The sequence below is a fragment of the Peromyscus californicus genome, unplaced genomic scaffold (genome assembly GCF_007827085.1).
Source record: "Peromyscus californicus insignis strain IS unplaced genomic scaffold, ASM782708v3 Scaffold_8__1_contigs__length_139910024, whole genome shotgun sequence".
NCBI classification, from domain to species: domain Eukaryota; kingdom Metazoa; phylum Chordata; class Mammalia; order Rodentia; family Cricetidae; genus Peromyscus; species Peromyscus californicus.
Window position 1 is genome coordinate 98,933,452 of NW_026294606.1, and position 21,079 is coordinate 98,954,530.

Genomic DNA, 21,079 nt, shown 5'->3' on the forward strand with positions numbered 1-21,079 from the left:
GGTCCTGACCTGGAAGTTCTAGCTCTACGCTGGTCATTTCTCCCCCACCCCCCACCCCCTTAGGTCTAGCCGGTGGGGAAGATGGCCACGCTGCAGGAGAGTGAAATAAAAGTGGATGGCGAGCCGAAACTAAGCAAGAAGTAAGTGTCGCTGAAGGTCGTTAAGTGTCGCTGTCGCAGTGGCCCGATGGGAAGTACCCGGAGTCTTCCCCACAAGGCGACTGTGCCAGGGGCCTCTCTGCCCGCTCCGGTAGGTGAGCACATGTTGGGACAGAGATGTAGCGCCCTGGAAACTAGAGCCCCCGGGATGATCTGGAGTCAACGATCCTGGCTGGTGGGTTCGCTGGTCCTAACTGTAGGGACGGGCATGCGGAGGGAGGGAAAGCCCGCACAGAAACCGGGAGGTGACAGGAAAGCAAAGTGAAACTAACTTTTCCTCTGCCTCTTAAGAAATGCGTTTTTTAATTGAGCCACTCCCCCAGTGAACAGATTGGAAAATGGCTAAATATCTACTCTTCAAAGAAGAACCTGTTGTGTCTGGTGTTCGGCTCACTCGGGTCCGTGGAAGGAACAGGGCGGCGGCAGGGGGAGTCAGCTTCTGGTGAACTGACTGTACCTTCTCAAAAGGCTTTTTTATTGTTATACGATTATCTGAAGCCGCCCAAAGAGATAAATGCCAAAGCAATTCCCAGTCACAGGACATCTCAGTTTTCTGTGTCCTCCCACAACCAAGTTTTGTGTAGGCTTTGAACCGTTTAGGACTCAGATAGGATTTACATACTTCAAACAGAAGGTAGCGGTCACAAAACCCAGGTGCTACTAGCGCTCTGGAATCAGGCCAGCTGTAATGCTCTGCGGGAACTCCCGTTACAAGAACCTTACAATTTTTTTCTTGGCCTATCCAAGATCATTCTGCACCTTACATGTTAAAAGACGTCCATTCTAGTTGGGCGGTGGTGGCGCACGCCTTTAATCCCAGCACTCTGGGAGGCAGAGGCAGGAGGATCTCTGTGAGTTCGAGGCCAGCCTGGTCTACAAAGTGAGTTCCAGGAAAGGCGCAAAACTACAGAGAAACCCTGTCTCGAAAAACCAAAAAAAAAAAAAAAAGACGTCCATTCTGAAACTGTGGTGCACCTACTCGTATGTGTCACTCAAAGGACCTGAGACAAATGAGCAAATGGTCTTATTCAGTCGGATACACCAGGCTCCCCTTTTCACTGCTGGGTGTATCTTTGTAAACCACCCCAGATCTGAGTGTAGATGAACATGGACAGGTAGATTAACCTCCCTTCAACTGGCTATTACTACACTTTCTAAATACTACACTTTCTCTAGTCCAGGCTTCCTCATTTGAACCACAGAACATGAGCAATGACTTCACTGTCTTCTGAATGCCTAGAAGAACTACATAGTTAGTGCCCTCCAGAACTGTGGGAGATAGATAGTTTAAGCTATTATATACCATGGCTTCTTTAGTTAGTGCACTAGCAATCAATCTTCTTGTTGAGCCCTGAGGAAAATACTAGAGACATTCTAGGTAAGAGCTGATTTTTCCTTTTATGTCTAGGCTTCTGCTTTGAGTATTTTAGAATGATTTTAAAGGAAATGTTTAAATGTATGGGTTGCTAGCTCCCTAATAGGTTGTCGAGAGTGATTTGATGGATTTCTTAGAGGAAGTTGGGTGGAGTTTATTAAATCATAATTAAAATTTTGAGCAATCAATAAAAGTACCTCCGTTTTCAGGTAAATTAAGAACCTGCCACCTTTTTTTTTTTTTTTTTTTTTTTTTTTTCCCCCGAGACACAGTTTCTCTGTGTAGCTTTGGAGCCTGTCCTGGAACTCGCTCTGTAGCCCAGGCTGGCCTCGAACTCACAGAGATCTGCCTGCCTCTGCCTCCCGAGTGCTGGGATTAAAGGTGTGTGCTACCACCGCCCTACTTTTTTTTTTTTTTTTTTTTAAATATACCTACCACTTTTTTGAGCAACATTTACCTGTTAAACACCATGCTGGCACTGTACAAACTGGCTAATCTCAGGAGTAATCTTGCAAGAGAAATATTAATGTCCACTTTTTAAATTCACCAACTATAGCTCTGGGTGATTTTTTTTATGTAAAGATTTATATTCCTAGGGGTTGGGAGGGTGGCTTGGTGGTAAAATGCTTGTTTCTATGCACACGGCTCCAATAATGAAAGTATGTGTTCCTGATGTGTCTTGTAGCACTGTTCTGAAGCACTGGAACAGAAACCTAAAGTGACGTCTGTGTCAAGTCTGTGATCCTCAAGTTTCTAAAATAAATCATTTGCTTTTTTGTTTGTTTGGGGGAGATTGGTTTTTTGGGTTTTTTTGTTTTGTTTTGTTTTGTTTTTTTGTTTTTTTTGGTTTTCGAGACAGGATTTCTCTGTGTAGCTTTGGAGCCTGTCCTGGATCTCACTTTGTAGATCAGGGTGGACTCGAACTCACAGAGATCCACCTACCTCTGCCTCCCAAGTACTGGGATTAAAGGCGTGCACCACCACTGCCTGGCTGTTTTTTTGTTTTTTGAGATAGGATTTTTCTTAGTAGCCTTAGCTGTCCTGGAACTCACTCCATAGACCAGGCTGGCCTCAAACTCAGAGATCCACCTGCCTCTGCCACCACCACTTGGCAAAATAAACCAGTTTTGGTGTATGTTCCTAGAATTATCGTGGGCTAAATTTTTTTTTTTTTTTTTTGATTAACATTCTCTTCTTTTGCTGGGCAGTGATGGCGTACACCTTTAATCCTAGCACTCAGAAGGCAGAGGCAGGCGGATCTCTGTGAGTTCGAGGCCAGCCAGGTCTACAGAGCAAGATCCAGGACAGGCACCAAAGCTACACAGAGGAGCCCTGTCTTGAAACCCCTTCCCCCAAGAAAAAAATTCCCTTCTTTTCCTTAATTGTTCTTGGAATTTCTTGGTCTGAAATCTTTACTGAAGACCATTTTATGCCTGATATCGTCCCCAAAGTTAAAAACTGATGGGCTATCTGCTCAAGTCACTCATGTTCTAATGAAAAATTCCTCTTTAAATGATTTAAACATAGTAGAGTGTGGTCCTGGTAGATCTCATGCCATCTATTATTAAAGATACATAAACATGGTGTTGTCTAAGGACCTGTCTTCTCTCTTTGACTCAGAGATCGTTTCGTGTAGCTAGTGTTTGTATGTTTTTTTTATTTTCTGGGGTGGGATTTCACTATAATCACCAGGCTATTCTCAAACTCTTAGACTCAAATGATCCTTCTCAACCTGCCAAGTAGCTAGGAGTGTCTGAAATTTGCATTTGATGTTTTCATCATCATCCAGTAGCCAGACTTCAGAACCCCACATTTTACCTTCTATGCTTTAGGATGTTGTGAGCATTTTTGCACATATAAAGCTATTGATTGGCTTGCATTTGAGTTCTTAATCCCAGATAGAAGCTTTTTGTTTTCCATAGTCAGGACTGAGAACATTGCAGATGTTAGTCAGGAGGGACTGAGTTCAGAGGGACATTGAACGTTAGTACAAGCCATGGCTCCCCTCCTCATGAGTGCAGGTTGAGTGGGTGTATATTCTTTGTCCCCTCTGACTACACATCTCTGTTTCCTGCTAGGTGGTGGTAATCATTAGTTCCAGGGTGCCCTGCCATGTTGATGCAAGCTGCTGTCAGGCTTGTTAGGGGGTCCCTGCGCCAAACCTCGTGGGCAGAATGGGGTCAGAGGGAACTTCGACTGGGTCAACTTGCTCCCTTCACAACGCTCCACAAGGACAAGCCACTTTCTGATAGAAGAAGGTTGGTGCCCTTACCTTCTTTATTGCTCTGGGAGCAGAATCTTTCCTTCGGTGTCTGTTAGCTGGCTAAGTCTCTGGACAGATCTTTATTGCCCAAGCCAAGAATCCCTTCTTACTTTGTAAGTTCAGAGCCCATCTCCTGCAGTCCCTTCTCTTCTCTTTTCTTTTTCACTCCTTTGACTATTTTTTGTTTATTGAGACAGGCTGTCCTCAGACTCACTGTGTAATGAAGGCTGGCCTTAAACTAAAGGTCTTTCTGCTTTCACTTCCCATTACAGGATTCCAGGCATGTGCTACTGTAGGGTCTTTTTGGACTGTCCTCAGAATCTATAAGAGTAAAACCTGGGTGAAGTAGAAAACAGATTTGTCTTAACATTGGGGGTGGGAGGGCTGGGGACAGATAGTAGCCTTGCTCAATGAATTACAGAATGATAGACTTAGCAGACAGAAAGATGAACTTAGCCTTGCTCAATGAATTAGAGAATGATAGACCTAGCAGATGGTTAGAAAGATGAACAACTTACACGACACATTGTGTCTAGAAAGAGTTGTCTTATTTTGAAACCATCACAATTATTTTGCACATGAGACAGGATTTCTCTGTGTAGTCCTGGCTGTTTTGGACCAGGCTGGCCTCAAACTCAGATCCACCACCTCGCTTCCCAAGTGCTGGCATCAAAGTCGCTGCCACCACCGCCTGACGGCTCCAAGTCCCCACCCCCCCCCCCCCCACTCCCAGTAGATTCATGTTGAAAATGAAGGCTACAGCAAAGAACAACACTGCATGGCTATAACCCCAGGAACTCAGGAGGCCAAGGGAGGAGGGTTGCAAGTTCAAGTCCTGATTGAACAATTTAGCAATCCCATTTCAAAATTAAAAAAGGAGCTTGAGGGTATTCAGTGTTAGACCTTTCACCTAGCACACTTGGAGCCCCGGGTTCAGCCTCCAATACTACCAAACAAAGAAAAGAAAGTGAAGGGTGTGTTTTAAAGCCAGACATTGGGTGACACTTTAATACCAGCACTTGGGAGGCAGAGGCAAGCAGATCTGTGAGTTCGAGGACAGCCATGGTTACACCGAGAAACCCTGTCTTGAAAAACAAAACAAAACAAAAAAATAAATCCAGACAATATGCAAGCATAATTTAGAATCTTTTGCCATGATTCACTATTAAAGAGTTAGCTGGAAAGAATGATCTGTGAATTCCCTTTGAATAATGAAGATATTCTTGTCTATCCAAATAAGTTTAGTTTTCCTGGATTTAAATAGCAAATTCAGATCATAAGGGTCACAGTGTTTCCCCATTGTTTTGGTTTTTGAGTTTGACGTAACATGTATGAAGTTTGGATAGTGAGAGACTTGATCAGAAATATATCCAAGTTTGTCTAGTTTTTGCCCTGGAGTCAGAATAGTAAGAGATAAGTAGTGAAAGATACCCCAGATTCACTTTTGAGTGCTAGCTAAACTCTGGGACCAGTCATTTCCTTTTAACATCTCAGTCCTCACAGCTGGTGAGGGCGTCTTATTTCCTTCTTCTACACCATGAGGAGTCATTTGCTCAAGACCGCTCAAGTGGTTAGTGTTTTAGAATTTAGCTCGAGGCAGTGTGACTACAAACTGGCGTGATATTCACTGTGTTGTGCTGCTTTGTGTGGTATTCCATTCTGGTGTTAAAGTCAGAGCAGTTTTGTTGTTTGGTTTGGTTTTGAGCTGGGTCTCAGACTGGCCTCAAATTCACTATGTAGCTGCAGATGGCCTTAAACTTGTGATCTCTGCCTCCACCTCCCAAGTACTGGGGTTACAGATGTGCAGCATCACATCTGCAGTGCTAAGGGTCAAACCCAGGGCTTCATGCATGCTGGGCAAGCAACCGAGCCACAGCCCCCGCCTCCAGACCAGTCTTTGACAGCTGTTCTGAGTGAGATTGTCACTGGGGAGTCTCTTAAAGCTCTGAAGACCAGCTCTCTCCACAGTCTAACTCACTTCTCTGGGAGAGCCCTGGGCTGACAGGGTTAGAGGTATTGCCTTATCACAGCCTTGACCGGTACTGTAGGGACTTGTCTTCTGCCAGGGATACCAGACTACCAAGATGAAGTTTCTGGTGTCAGGGAGCTTAAAAGTTTATCCTGCAGACTTCCTGGGAAGTCTCTGTTCCAGGACTAAACATAAACTGATACGTGTGGGCCTCTTGGCCCTTGTGCATCTTGGTTCTGGTTGGTTTCTGATGCCAAGCGGATACTAGAAATGATCTGTTGCTTCTTTTTTCAAAGCTTAGGTTTTCTTTTTGTCTTGTTCACATTTGGAGTTTAGGGACTAACAGGTCAGAGTTGGGGAGTGGAATTATTTAGGGGTGTGGGACCGAGCAGGAACACTTTCCACAGGCTGTTTATACTTTTGAAAAGTGGAATGGAGCTTCTTGTGGTCGAGGGTTCTTCAGGCAGCTTTCACACTGGGTGCTGTCATCTTCCCAACAGTGAACTGAAGAGACGACTGAAAGCCGAGAAGAAAGTGGCAGAGAAAGAGGCCAAGCAGAAGGAGCTCAGTGAGAAACAGCAAAGCCAGGCTGCCGCTGCCGCTGCTGTCACCAACCACACTGCTGACAATGGTGTGGGCGCTGAGGAGGAGACTCTGGACCCAAACGTGAGTTCCCCTGGGCCACTGCGTGAGTGGACACAGGAAAGCTTCGGAGAAGCTGTGGCAGACAGCATGACAGGCCAGTGACTAACAAGATAATTAAGAGCTTGAACCAGCAAGGGCCACTGCCAGTGGATTGGGGAGGGCAGAGTGTGCCCTTTGATTTGGTTAAAGATATAGGCCCTGTTATTTTTATTTACTTACTTACTTACTTACTTACTTACTTACTTACTTATTTATTTATTTATATTTCAGAGGGTTTCTCTTTGTAGCTTTGGAGTCTGTCCTGGAACTTGTTTTGTAGACTAGGCTGGCCTCGAACTCACAGAGATCTGCCTGCCTCTGCCTCCCAAATGCTAGGATTCAAGATGTGCTCCACCACCACCCAGCTCTGAATTTTTTTATTTTTTTTATTTTTTTGCCGAATGCCGTTTATTGAAGGAGGGAGGAGGTCTTAAATACAGGCTTACAGCCCAATGAGAGAACCCCAGAGGGCAGAAGTTGCTACTGATGTTTTACAATCTTGCATCTAAGCTGTTAACGCCCATTATGCAGGATACACAGACAAGGAACTTCCTTAAGCATTCAGGAGGGTGGAACCAGGCAGGGAATTAGCACAGGGAGGATATCAAGGTCAAGGTCAGCTCTGAATTTTTAATATCAATTCCAGTAGACAATTTGGAGAGGCCAATACTCCTTGGAAGTAGCTGAGCCTGTAGCAACATCAGAGGAGGTATCTTCCCTCAAGATATACTAGAGCTTCTGTTAGTCAGCAAAATACATCCACATGCCAAATCTACTTTTCCACTCCCCACTTCATCCTCCCTTCCTGGTTTTGTACATAAACACAGCCATGCCCATTTGTAACACTCTAAGGCTAATTTTCTATTATTAGATTTTTAGACTTTCTGTGGTAGAATATTCCATATTTGCACCTTGTGGGTTCTCTGAACCTGCCCCAGGGAAGGAAGAGTCTAATGTGTGGCCAGAAGAGTGGTTAGGAAAGTGACTCCACCATGCAAATACAGTCCACAAAAGAGACCACCTGTAACAATTAACTCACTTTAGATGCACTCCACTTTTTTTTTCGTTCTGTTGAATCTTGTATTTTGAATTCATTCTGTGGCTCTACATATTTTATTTTTCATTTGAATCTTGTTCCATAGTCAGTCCTATTTCAAGAATGCAGAGGGCTTGATTAATGTTATGGCTGTGCCCCCTGCAGGCTCCTGTGTCCTCTTAGTCCCCAGATAGTGCTGCTTCTTTGGAAGGTTGTGGAAGCTTTAGGAGGTGGAGCCTATTGGAGGAGGTGGTCGCTGATGGTGTTTCTTAATGGGGTGTAGTTCTGCCCCATTCATCCTGATCTGCTTGTCTGTCTTACCTGATCTACAGAGATGAAGATGTGCTGGGCAGTGGTGGCGCACGCCTTTAATCCCAGCACTTGAGAGGCAGAGGCAGGCGGATCTCTGTGAATTTGAGGCCAACCTGGGCTACAGAGTGAGATCCAGGACAGGCACCAAAGCTACATAGAGAAACCCTGTCTCAAAAAACCAAAAAAAAAACAAAAAACAAAAAACAAGCAAAAAAACCAGAGATGAAGTTGTTCCCTAAGTCTGTGATGGCCTGGACAAGCTGCTCCAGCTGCCATGCCTTCTCTGCCTAACCGTACCCTCTTAAACTAGATAACCTTCCTTCCTCCTTCAAGTGGTTCTGGAAGGTATTCTGTCGCAGGGACAAGGAGAGTCACAAATGCGATACTCTGCAAGACGTTCCGCTTCTGAGGACTGGCTCTTTTTTCACAGCAATACTACAAGATCCGTAGTCAAGCAGTCCACCAGCTGAAGGTCAGTGGGGAGGACCCGTACCCACACAAGTTCCATGTGGACATCTCTCTCACTCAGTTCATCCAAGAGTACAGTCACCTGCAGCCCGGGGACCACCTGACTGACATCACCTTAAAAGTGGCAGGTAGGAGGAGCTGCCGGCAGCTCACTTGCCATCCTCATCTTTGCTAACACAGAGGAGGGCCTGGGGTGCTCTTCTGCCCTCTGCCCCTTTTGATTTTTAGAGTCAGGATCCTGCTGTATCCGTAGGCTGGCCTCACACTTGAGATCTCCCGCTGCCCTATCCGCAGCTGGTGTTGAAGCTGTTTTACTGGAGACGGTACCTTTCTATCTACTCAGAAAGCAGAGCAGCTCTGAGGCCTGGGTCGCCTTCTAGATAAGGCGATCTTCTGTAGAAGGGATTTTCTCTGGGCCCTCCTGACCGGATGCTGCTCCTGGTTTATAATCCTCTAGAAGAATTTCTTTGCATCCCCCAAACCACGGCCCAGTCACCTAATTTAACTTTTTGTCTCTACTCTCAGGCATGTATTTCTAGACCATTACTTATGGATTTGAGATTTTTAATGTCCTTCCCCCAAAATAGTAAAACTACTGGTTGGAGAAAATGTAGGGCATTCACAGAAAATAGAAAGAGAAAGAGAAAAAAAATTACCCATAATCTTACTACATAGGTAGAACCTTTGCAATGCCTAAATGTCAAAAGCCCATTCATTTTCCTAAAGTGTGTGTGTGTCCGTCCATGTACTCAATTCCAGTGTGCACGTGCATGTAGAGGTCAGAGGTCAGCTTCAGTGTCAATCCTCAGGCTCAGGTGCTGTCCACATTTTTACTGAGATAAGGCCCCTCACAGGCCTGAAGCTTGTGGAGTAGGCTAAGCTGATTGGCTGGCTGTCCAGCAAGCCCCGGGGACACTCCTGAATCTGCCTCCTCAGCACTGGGATTACAAGTGAGTGCCACACCTAGTATTGTTTAAATTGCATTTTAAGGTTTATTGTTTATTTATGTGTACCTCAAATATGTGTGCAGGTGCCCACAGAGCCTAAAAGAGAATGTCAGGTCCCCTGCAGCTGGGATACAGGCAGTTGTGAGCCTCCCAATATGGGTGCTGAGAACCGAACTCCGGTCCTCTGGAAGAGCAGTGAGTCTTCTTAACTACTAAGCCATCTCTCTGTTGTGCCCTTCCCTCCTCTACTGTGAGTTCTAAGTATTGAGTTCAGTTCCTCGTGCTTGTGAGGCAAGCGCTTTGTCACCTAAGCTTTCTGTCTCTTCAGCCTCTGATACTATTTGGGTTTTTGAAATGGGGTCTCCTGAAGCTCAGGCTAGCGTTAAACTCCTGCCAAGTGCTGGGACTCTGGGTGTCACCAGCATACCCACCAACACTTTTTGATGTCAGTTGTTCTGGTTTAGTGTTTGTATGAGTGTGCTTTTAGATAGAGGATTTTCACATTGTTTTGTTGTTCGATTTATTTTATACTTACGAATGTTTTGCCTGCATGTATGTGTGTGCACTGTGTGCATGCTGGTGCCTGCAGAGGTCAGAGGAGGGAAGTTCTTCAGTTACAGATGGTTGTAAACCACCATGTGGGTGCTGGGAACCAAACCCAGGTCCTCTGGACAAGCACAGGTGCTCTTAGTTGCTCATCCATTCTCCAGCATTCTCCATGTAGTCACCCCTTTTTATTTCAGGTATTTTTCTTGGATATAATTTTTGTGGTTTTTTTGTTTTGTTTTGTTGCTTCTTGCTTTGGATTTTGTTTGAGACTCTATTTGAAGATAGTGGACTATCAGTTCTTTAAAGTAATTGTGATTATTAAATTTTTTTAAGCGTTTTAAAAAATGTACATTTATTTCATTTCATGTGTGTGAGAGTTCAGCGGTGCTCCTAGAGTCAGAGAATACCTTTTCTGGAGTCTGTTCTTTCCTTCCCTGTTTTCAGACAGGGCCTCTCTTGTTTCTTTCACTGTACTGTGTGTCTGTCTATGTACTCCAAGCTAGCTGCTCCTGTCAGATTCTCCTGCCTCTGCTGCCTCCCAGCTGTTGTTTTTTGAGACAAGGTCTCGCGTAGCTCAGGTTGGTATTGAGCTTACTATGTAGTCAAAGATGACCTTGAACTCCTAACCCTGTTGCTTCTGCCTGGGATTACAGGCATGTGCCACCACACTTGGTGTGTGTGGTGCTGGGGGCTGAATTCAGCTTTGTACATGCAAGGCAAGCACTCTGCCCACTAGCTACATCCCCAGTCCTCATTTTCTGGTGTGTTTGAAGGAAGATTGGTTTCATTCTCAACTTCACTGTATGTACTCTTGGGGTTTTGTAAAGTGTTCATAAACACAGTAGCTGGTTACAATTCTGGGACTTCCTGGGTTTCTTCCTCCTTGCTTTGTAGTGCCTTGTGGGCCCCTGTCCTGGAAAGGAACCTTCGTGTTGAGCTTAGAGAGTTTCATGACTTACTGTTCCGTCCCCTCCAGGTCTTCTTAGGTCTTCTAGCCCTCACTTGTATGGAAACAGGTACAGCCTCTCCAGTCTCCGCTGCTGTCTTCACCTAGCCTAAAGTGTTCACGTTCTTCAGTGACCACCCTTAGCCATTTGTAGTCCTTCAGTTCTCAGACCCGTCAGATGCCCAGTCCTTGACCACGAATTTTTTTCCCTACATATGGAGGTCTTAGCGCACATTGCTTATATTTTGGATTCTTAGGAGTATCTTCTTCTTTAACTTTATATAATTTTTTATTTTTTTATTTTTGAGACAGGGTCTCACTCTGCAGTCCTGCCTCTGCCTCCAAGTGGTAGGCAATGTGCCTGGCCTTCTCCACATAAACTTTCATTAATGGGTTTCGCTTAGCCTATCCTATCATACTTTTCTTTTTTTGTTTGTTTAGGTTTTTCAGGACAGAGTTTTTCTGTATAACAGCTCTGGCTGTCCTGGAACTCACTTTGTAGCCCAAGCTGGTCCCTAGCTCACAGAGCTCCACCTGCCCCTGCCTCCTGAGTGCTGGGATTAAAGACAATCACCGTCACTGCTGGGCTTTAATTTTTATGTAAAGATTTAGAAAACTCTAGAACCTGTGTTGTCATTCCCACTGCCATCATCCAAGAATGCACTGACCATCTTTAAAGTGAGGTCTTCCTGTACAGCTTTGACTGGTTTTAATGGAGACCACTGACATAAAAAGAGGGGAGGCCGCAGACCTCGGGCCACGCTCAGATTGCCATGATTGGTGTTGCTCAGGGACACTAATCAAGGGTTTCTCATTCCATTGGTGTTTTTGCTGTTTTCTTTCTAGGTCGGATCCATGCCAAAAGAGCCTCTGGGGGAAAGCTCATCTTCTATGACCTTCGAGGAGAGGGGGTCAAGTTACAAGTCATGGCCAACTCCAGGTACATAGAAATAGTCAGTTGAAGATCCCATGTCATACCCCAGAGTAACAGGAACAGTTGAAGACACAGCTAGTGTGATCCTATTTTCCCATTGCTGTTTAGAGTGGGGGTAACAAGGGGTGGGACGTGGTTGGGTACAGTTGAGTAGAAGGTGAAAAGGTCTAGAAGTGAATGACTGTTCTTACTTTCGGACAGTAAGCATAAAAGGAATCCAGCAGTTGTCCCTGAAGCAGGGACTCTTCTTGGACTGGCTCATAGTAACAGTTAGGGAAGTTTCCTGAGTAAGCCAGTAGTCTGTATTAATTTGAAGAACTATACATTGTTACATTCCTTTCACTCAGGAATTATAAATCAGAGGAAGAATTTGTTCGTATCAACAACAAACTGCGCCGGGGAGATATAATTGGAGTTCAGGGGAATCCTGGGAAAACCAAGAAGGGTGAGCTGAGCATCATCCCCTATGACATCACACTCTTGTCTCCCTGCTTGCATATGCTGCCTCATCTTCACTTTGGCCTCAAAGACAAGGTAAGCTGTGACGTTCTGTGAGCTCTTCTCTAAGATGCATGTCTCTCGTTGTGTCCTGCTGTCTCCTAAAACTGATTTCTAACCGCTGCTTTTGGTTTAGGAAACAAGGTATCGTCAGAGATACTTGGACTTGATACTGAATGACTTTGTGAGGCAGAAGTTTATCGTCCGCTCTAAGATCATCACATATATACGGAGTTTCTTGGATCAGCTGGGATTCCTCGAGGTGACCGAGGGCCAAGGGAATGGGGCCTGCCTTGCTGTGCTTGTCTCTCTGAGTGTCCATCTTTACACAGCACATCCTGCCAGTGTCCTTCATGCCTCAGGAAACACCCCCTTGTCAAGTGTCTTTGTTCTGTCTTGTTTAGTGCTCATAAGAAGCAGGACCTGACTTCCAGAACAGTACCCACCCACGTGCTAATGACGCCATTTTCAATCATTTTTAGAGGGTTTATAGCATTAAAATAGTCTTTAGTAGCCAGCTATGGTGACACACACCCTTAATCCAAGCACTTAGGAGGCATAGGCAAGCAGATTTCTGTGAGTTCAAGACCAGCCAGGGATACACAGTGAGACCTGTCTCAGCCCAATCCCCTGTCCCCGAAATTGTTTAGAGGCTAGGTATGGTAGTGCACACCTTTAATCCTAGCGTGGGAAACAGAGGCAGGCTGATCTCTGTGAATTCAAGTGCAGCCTGGTTTACATAGTGACCTCCAGGCCAGCCTGTCTGTCTGTTTCCCTCTCCCTCTCCCCCCTCTCCCTCTCCCTCTCCCTCTTTCCCTCTTTCCCTCTTCTCCCTCTCCCTCTCCTCCCTCTCTCCCCCTCCCCTCCCTCTCCCTCTCTCACACACACACAGACACAGACACACACACCTTTTAATTGTATGGAAATGCAAGTACATGTAGTGTAGATTCAGGTAAGAAATAAATATAGCCAGGCAGTGGTGGCGCACGCCTTTAATTCCAGACTCGGGAGGCAGAGGCAGGCAGATCTCTGTGAGTTTGAGGCCAGCCTGGTCTACAGAGTGATTTCCAGAACAGACTCCAAAGCCACACAGAGAAACCCTGTCTCGTAAAACCAAAAAAAAAAAAAAAAAGAAAGAACTATAAACAAAACTGAAAGCACTCTGCTTTTTTCACCTGACTTCCCTTCCTAAATTAGAATTTTATATATGCACTTTGTCACTTTTACTGTATGTATGCACATATATGCACACATAAATACACTACATATGTATGCTTGCTACATGTAAATGTTTCGGGGAGCTTATTTTTATTATTCAGATTACAGTCGTGTTGTATGTACTGTGATGTGCACTGGTTTTTTTGACATGCTGGAGTCACACAGGTATTTTGTTTTTGTCCTGTTTTTGTAGTGTGTATGTTTGTGGTCTGTGGATTGTGTATGCACATGTGTGTGCAGGTGAATGCATCTTATGTGCAAAGGATAGAGGAGGAAGCCTAGTGTCTTCTTGGCCTGTTTTTTGGTTTTTGGGTTTTTGTTTGTTTTTTAATTGTGTGTATCTGCCTTTGGAGACCAGAAGATTGGGATTACCATAGAGCTGCAGTTACAGTGGTTGTGAGCTACCTGACATGGGTTCTCTGCAAGAGCAGGATGTGCTCTTAATGCTGAGCATCTCCAACCCTCTACTGCTTTTTTTTTTTTTTAATTTATTTATTTATTATGTATACAGTGTTCTACATGCATGTTTGCTGCCAGAAGAGGGCACCAAATCTCATAGGTGGTTGTGAGCCACCATGTGGGTGCTGGGAATTGAACTCGGGACCTCTGGAACAGCAGCCAGTGCTTTTAACCTCTGAGCCATCTCTCCAGTCCCCTCTATGCCTCCACCCCCTACTGCTTCTTAAAGAGCATATTTGTTTTCTGTATTGATACTTTGGAATTATTTCTGGTTCTCTTTTGTAATGTTTCAGTGAATATCATACATGTGGGCTAATATTTTTTAATTTGGATTTTTTAAAATTAGTTTATTTATTTATTTAGGATTTATTTATTTATTATGTACACAGAAGAGGGTGCCAGTTCTCATTACAGATGGTTGTGAGCCACCACATGGATGCTGGGAATTGAACTCAGGACCTCTGGAAGAGCAGTCAGTGCTCTTAACCTCTGAGCCATCTCTCCAGCCCAGTTTATTTTTGAGACACAGTCTTACTATATATCCCTGGCTGTCCTGGAACTCACTGTATAGATCAGGCTGGCCTTGAACTCACAGCTGACAGATCTGACTGCCTCCACCTCCTGAGTCTTGAGATTAAAGGCAAGTCCACCACACCTGGCTTATATTTGAATTTCTAAACATAGAATTAGTTAAAGACCACTTCACCTTTTTTTTTTTTTTGGTTTTGAGACAGGGTTTTTCTGTGTAGCTTTGGAGTCTGGCCTGGAGCTCACAGAGATCCGCCTGCTCTGCCTCCTGGGTACTGAGATCAAAGGCATGCGCCCCACCTCCTGGCATAAGTGCTGTGTTATTACTAGAAATAGAGATGCACTTGTAGAAAGTCAAGCAGTCTGTTTCCATCAAGCACTTACATTACGGAGTTTTACTTTTGGTATATGACAGGCCTAGACTATGTTACATACAAAGGATGACCTGTCCTCAAAGTCTCTGGTATCTGAGAACTGTTTGTTTCTGTCTGTTGTAGATCGAAACTCCCATGATGAACATCATTCCGGGGGGAGCTGTGGCCAAGCCTTTCATCACCTACCACAATGAGCTGGACATGAACTTGTATATGAGAATTGCTCCGGAACTCTACCATAAGGTAGTCAATAACCACACACCCCATTTCCTTCAAGTAGCAGGAAGGTGGAAGAACCACTGGCTAGCCTAGTACAATCAGAAATAAGGAACATCAAAGGTAGAACGGCCAGGACAGTGTTCCAGTTCTTCAGGTTTGTTGGTGTGGTTCTTGTAGAATTTCCTTGTAAGCAGCAAAGATTGAAGGCATTGTACAAGTGTGTACACATTTCTCCTTCAGTTCCCCTGAAGGCTTTAACTTCAGTCTTCCTTTGACGAGTTCTGAGTTTAGTCTTGTTTGTTTTGTTTTGTTTTTCTTCTTCAAAAACTTTACAACTGGCCAGGCATGGTGGCAAACACCTTTAATGCCAGTACTTGGAAAGCAGAGGCAGGCCGATCCTGTGAGCTTGAAGCCAGCCTGGTCTATATAGTGAATTCTAAGCCAGCCAAGGCTACACAGTGAGACCCTATCTCAGAAGAAGAAAAAAAAGTCTGCCACTGAACTACATCCAGTCCTTCTAAGTTCAGTCTTTCATAAAAGGACTTTTGATGATTTTAACTTCTTCCTAGAAATTAAAAATAAATCTCTTCAAATTAGCAGTGTAAATACCAGACTGTCATCCAAGGTTCTTAGTTGCAGACATGTAACACATTAAAGCAAACTTACCTGTGTTAGGAAGCCACAATTACCTTGACGGTCAAGGAGTTGTGCCTGGATCGGTGACCGGGAATGATGCCAGCTCATACCACTGCCCTGCTGTCACAGGGAGCACCACCTCCTACTAAGCACAAGTCACTGCGCTAGGTTCTCTGCAGATGGCCGCCTCTGGTGCCTCTGGTCCCCTTCGCCAGAGTGAATTCTGTGTAATACCTACACCTTCCTATAGTGGCTTCTGTCACATATCATTAGTGTGTCTGGCAGGTGGAGCAGGGTCACTTGCCTGTAACCTAACCCCAGAAGAGGCTTTGGAGCAACTCAGATCACCAAATAGCAAATAACAAAGACATAGGGAGAGACTCTGGAGTCCTGCACAGCCAAATAAAACCAAAATGATGTCTACTACAAGAGTCTAAAGACAGCAGGGTGCTATTTTGAGTGAGAACATACCTAAGCTATGAAAACAAATTGGTGCACAGGAGTTTATCAGGGCTATTAACCCATGACTGTGGCCCTGTGTTTTTGGTAGATGCTGGTGGTTGGTGGCATTGACCGGGTTTATGAAATTGGGCGCCAGTTCCGGAATGAAGGAATTGATTTGACTCACAATCCTGAGTTCACCACCTGTGAGTTCTACATGGCCTACGCAGACTATCACGACCTCATGGAGATCACCGAGAAGATGCTGTCAGGGATGGTGAAAAGCATCACAGGCAGTTACAAGATCACCTACCACCCAGACGGGCCAGAAGGCCAAGCCTATGAGATTGACTTCACCCCGCCTTTCCGAAGAATCAGCATGGTGGAAGAGCTTGAAAAAGCCCTGGGTGTGAAGTTGCCAAAAACCAGCCTCTTTGAAACTGAGGGTAAAATACTACTCCTTCCTTCCTTCCTTCCTTCCTTCCTTCCTTCCTTCCTTCCTTCCTTCCTTCCTTCCTTCCTCCCTTCATTCCTTCCTGTCAGCTCTGCATTTGTTGGGTCAAAGCTAAAATGTCTCACATTTCATATTTATAGATACTTTTCCTAGACCACAGTGATGTTCCCTGTGCTAACTTGTACATTTCTGTCACAGAAACTCGAAAAATTCTTGATGATATTTGTGTTGCAAAAGCTGTTGAATGCCCCCCACCTCGGACCACAGCCAGGCTCCTTGATAAGGTGAGATGGCACACTTGTGCTCATCCAGTGCTAAGCGGCACCTTAGCCCTAGGAAATGGGTTCATGAGGAAAGTTTGTTCCTGCAGCTTTACGAGAAAGCCATACAGAGGAGCAGGAGAATTAAGAAACGTGGAATTGGGGTTGGGAAAAGTAGCTCAGTGGTAAAGTACTCACCTAGCAAGTCAAGGCCTGGGGAGGGGGTGGTTCAGTTCCCAGCCCCGTGAGATATAAGCAGAAAGAAACTTTGAACTATATGTGCTCTGTGCCAATAGTTCATGTATATTATCTTAGTTAATACTCTGTCCTTTGAAAAAGCTCCAAGGTGATCCCAGCTGCACTGGAGCTAAGCCACCCCCCACCCCTTGGCCTAGACTGTCAGTGACACTCAGGTGCCATGTCTACTTCTGCTTTGTTTTTCACTAAGCTTGTTGGAGAGTTCCTCGAGGTGACGTGCATCAGTCCTACATTCATCTGCGATCACCCACAGATTATGAGCCCTCTGGCCAAATGGTGAGATACGGTTTGTTGCTGCATAAAAACCCCCGAGGTAGGGCTGGGGCTGCCAGGGCTGTACCTGTGAGTAGAACATTTAGCTAACACGACCCTAGGTTCAGTCTTCAGTGCTGCTTTTCACAAACAAAAACAGAAGTGAATGGTGTGAAGTGAGAGATTGTTTGGATGCTCTGCGTTGGCTTAGTGGTCTTTCTGCACCACGCCTTGATACAGTAACTAGGGTGGGAATTCTAGGGCCTCTTCACCGATTTCTCTGGCAGTAGTCTGGCTTTTGTCTGCATGGTGGTTGGGTTCCCAAGGCAGGCATTCCAAAAGAACAAGCCTCAACAAGCAAACATGCTAGACCTTTGCTGATAGCTCCTTGACCAAAGCAAGTGAGCAGCCTAGAGTATGAGAGCGAAGCAGAAGGGCATGGATTCAGTCAACTCCACTGTTTGTTGGCAATATAATCAAATCTTCTGGTCTCTCTCACCTTCACTCTGGTGCCAGTGATTGGTGCTGAGCCTTGGTGAGGTTTCAGGGTTCAATTTTTGCATCAGGTTATTACCAGAGCCCTGAATATTCATCCTCTGCGGTCATGTTCCCAGGCACCGCTCCAAAGAGGGTCTAACTGAGCGCTTTGAGCTGTTTGTCATGAAGAAGGAAATCTGCAATGCCTACACTGAGCTGAATGATCCCATGCGGCAGCGACAGCTGTTTGAAGAACAGGCCAAGGTAAGGAAGGAGGGTGAGCAGTGACATCGGTTTCATCACTGAGCTCACTCACCAGGAAGTACTGACCTTAACCCTCTGTTGATGTCCACTTTCTCAGTGTCTCAACCAAAGCCAAAGAGGCTTTTTCAATTTTTTGGGTTTTTTTGTTCATGGTTTGTTTGTTTTTTTGAGACAGGGTTTCTCTGTGTAGCCTTGGCTGTCCTGGAACTAGCTCTGTAGACAAGGCTGACCTCAAACTCAGAGATCCACCTGCATCTGCCTCCTGAGTGCTGGGATTAAGGAGTGCGCCACTGCCCGGCTAAATTTTTTTTATTTTGTCTTATGTATATGGGTGTTTTGTCAGCATGTGTATCAGTATACCACGTGCACACAGTGCTCAAGGAGGGCAGAAAAGGGAGTTGGATCCCCTGGAACTGGAGTTACAGATAATTGTGAGCCACTGTATGGGAGCTGGGAATCAAACCTGGGTCCTCTGGAAGAGCATCTTCTAACAACTGAGCCAATTCTCTAGCCCATAAAGAAAGAGGCTTTGTAGGAGGAAGTCACATTCAAATTCCCAGCAAGTCTTAAATGTCAGGAGCATCTTTGGCACCTCTTTTGAAAGTTTTGATGTGTTTTTGTGAATGCTAAGATGACCTAGAACAGCAGCTCTCAACCTGTGGGTTGTGACCCCTTTGGGGATCGCATATCGGAAACTTACATTACAATTCATAACAGTAGCAAAGTTACAGTTATGAAGTTGCAAGGAAAATAATTGTGTTGGGGGTCACCACAATATGAGGAACTATATTAAAGGGTGGCAGCATTGTGAAGGTGGAGAACCACTAGACTAGATTATTACATTTGACCTAATTTATTCTAGGCCAAGGCTGCTGGTGACGATGAAGCCATGTTCATAGATGAGAACTTCTGCACTGCCCTGGAGTATGGGCTGCCTCCAACAGCCGGCTGGGGCATGGGTATCGATCGAGTCACCATGTTTCTCACAGATTCCAACAATATCAAGGTATGCATAAACTTCCCAGTACACGCTTCCCCAGAACTCCACTGTACTGGAAGGCAGAACATGGTGGGCCTGGAAAATAAAGTAAATGCTGAAGATGTTCCATATCTTACTCCACAGTAGAAGACATGAAGTAAAATCCTGACCCTACAGGATTTTAGTTTTTCCTACCTGAGATAGGAAGGACACTAATAGTTTGCTTTTCTTTAGTATCCAGGGAAATGCTAAGTCCCCTCAAATGTATTGCCTCATATCAGTCAGTTCTGTAAGGTGCGAACACTGTTTTTATTGTATTTTATAGAGAAGGAAATCCATTTGTTGTTCATTTGTTGTTACTGTCTTTTAGACAGGGTCTCAGGTAGCTGGGCTCTCAGTACTCTCAGTACTCCCCATCCTGCTTCCTCCACACGGGATGGCAACTCTCTCACTCGCCTAGATTCCTCCTCCTACTTCTTCTCTCTGCCCGGAAGTCCTGCCTATACCTCCTGCCTAGCTATTGGCCGTTCATCTTTTTATTACACCAGTCACAGCAATACACCTTCACACAGTGTACAAATATCCCACAACAGGGCTCTCTTGGATCTCCAACTGTAGTTTACAGTGACCATGAACTCCTGATATAAGTTTTTAAAAATTATACGTATGACTGTTTTGCACCACAAGCATACATTGTGCCTGCAGAGGCTGATTGTCAAATCCCCTAAAAGAAGTTACACGCGGCTATAAGCCACCATGGAGCTGGGGCCTCTGCAAGAACAGCAGGTACTCGCAACTGCTGAGCCATCTCTCTAGCCCCTGAAACTCACTTTTACTAGAACCGGTGTTGATTCATCCTTTTGACATGGAGCCCTAGGTGGTTTTGTGCTGGGGTGTGTAGTTGGTCAGTAACAACAGAGACAGAAGCAATAAGGATAGCTGCGAAAACAACAACAAAAAATATTCATGGGGCATTTATTCATTCATTCATTCGTTTGTTTTTTGAGACAGGGTTTCTCTGTGTAGCCCTGGCTGTCCTCCTGGAACTCACTCTGTAGACCAGGCTGGCCTTGAACTCTCAGAGATCTGCCTGCTTCTGCCTCCTGAGTGCTGGGATTACAGATTTGTGCCACTACACCAAGCTCCTGGTGCTTCTTAATTTTGAAGTCTGTTTTGCTCTTCTATAGGAAGTACTTCTGTTTCCTGCCATGAAGCCTGAAGACAAGAAGGAGACTTCAGCGGCCACAGAAACACTAGAGAGCACGACAGCCGGCCCCTCTGCCTAGAGGATAAAGAAGGTGGTTTCTCTGCATTCCAGCAGAGGATCTGCTCTCAGGGTTCATGTGTGTTGCCGTCCATCTGGTCACTGCAGTCCAACCACCAAGAGAGAGAAAAATTAAAGAATTTCTTTTTATTCCTTGTTACCAAATAAACCATTTCTCTCTTTACCTATGTAATGTTACATTTTTCCCCCCTCAGACTGCTGGTCTAATGAATGTTTAGACCATGTTATTGTAAATTGGTTTTGTTTGGTTAATTTTTTTTAAAAGCTTTATTTATTTATTATATATACAATGTTCTGCTTGAATGTATGTCTGCAAGGCAGAAGAGGGCACCAGATCTCACCATAGATGGTTGTGAGCTACCATATGGTCACTGGGAATTGAACTCAAGACCCCTGGAAGAACAGCCAGTGCTCTTAACCTCTGAGCCATCTCCCCAGCCCGATTTTGGTTTTTCTAGATAGCATTTCTTTTTTTTTTTTTGGTTTTTCGAGACAGGGTTTCTCTGTGTAGCTTTGTGCCTCTCCTGGAACTCACTTGGTAGCCCAGGCTGGCCTCGAACTCACAGAGATCCGCCTGGCTCTGCCTCCCGAGTGCTGGGATTAAAGGCGTGCGCCACCACCGCCCGGCTAGATAGCATTTCTCTGTGTAAGAATTCTGGCTGTCGCCAGGCGGTGGTGGTGCACGCCTTTAATCCGAGCAATCAGGAGCCAGAGGCAGGTGAATCTCCGTGATTTCGAGGTTCGAGGCCAGCCTGGTCTACAAAGCGAGTTCCAGGATAGGTTCCAAAGCTACACAGAAAAACCCTGTTTTAAAAAGAAAAAAAAACTGGCTGTCT

At 45.1% G+C, this 21,079-nt stretch overlaps 1 protein-coding gene across 2 annotated transcripts; it reads left to right on the forward strand.

The window, feature by feature from the left end:
• The first annotated feature begins 7 nt into the window (after positions 1-7).
• On the forward strand, positions 8-20,406 carry Kars1 (lysyl-tRNA synthetase 1). Of its 2 annotated transcripts, XM_052728276.1 has the most exons (14): positions 28-140; positions 3,612-3,791; positions 6,266-6,431; positions 8,228-8,393; positions 11,554-11,647; positions 11,989-12,175; positions 12,276-12,401; positions 14,842-14,961; positions 16,124-16,460; positions 16,667-16,752; positions 17,177-17,262; positions 17,853-17,979; positions 18,842-18,985; positions 20,146-20,406. In XM_052728276.1, the coding sequence occupies exons 2-14, from the start codon at positions 3,646-3,648 to the stop codon at positions 20,242-20,244; spliced, it is 1,884 nt and encodes a 627-aa protein (XP_052584236.1). In that variant the 5' UTR covers positions 28-140; positions 3,612-3,645; the 3' UTR covers positions 20,245-20,406. The 2 variants fall into 2 exon arrangements, with proteins under 2 accessions (XP_052584237.1, XP_052584236.1); XM_052728277.1 differs by lacking the exon at positions 3,612-3,791 and having other exon boundaries at positions 8-140.
• Positions 20,407-21,079: the final 673 nt, after the last annotated feature.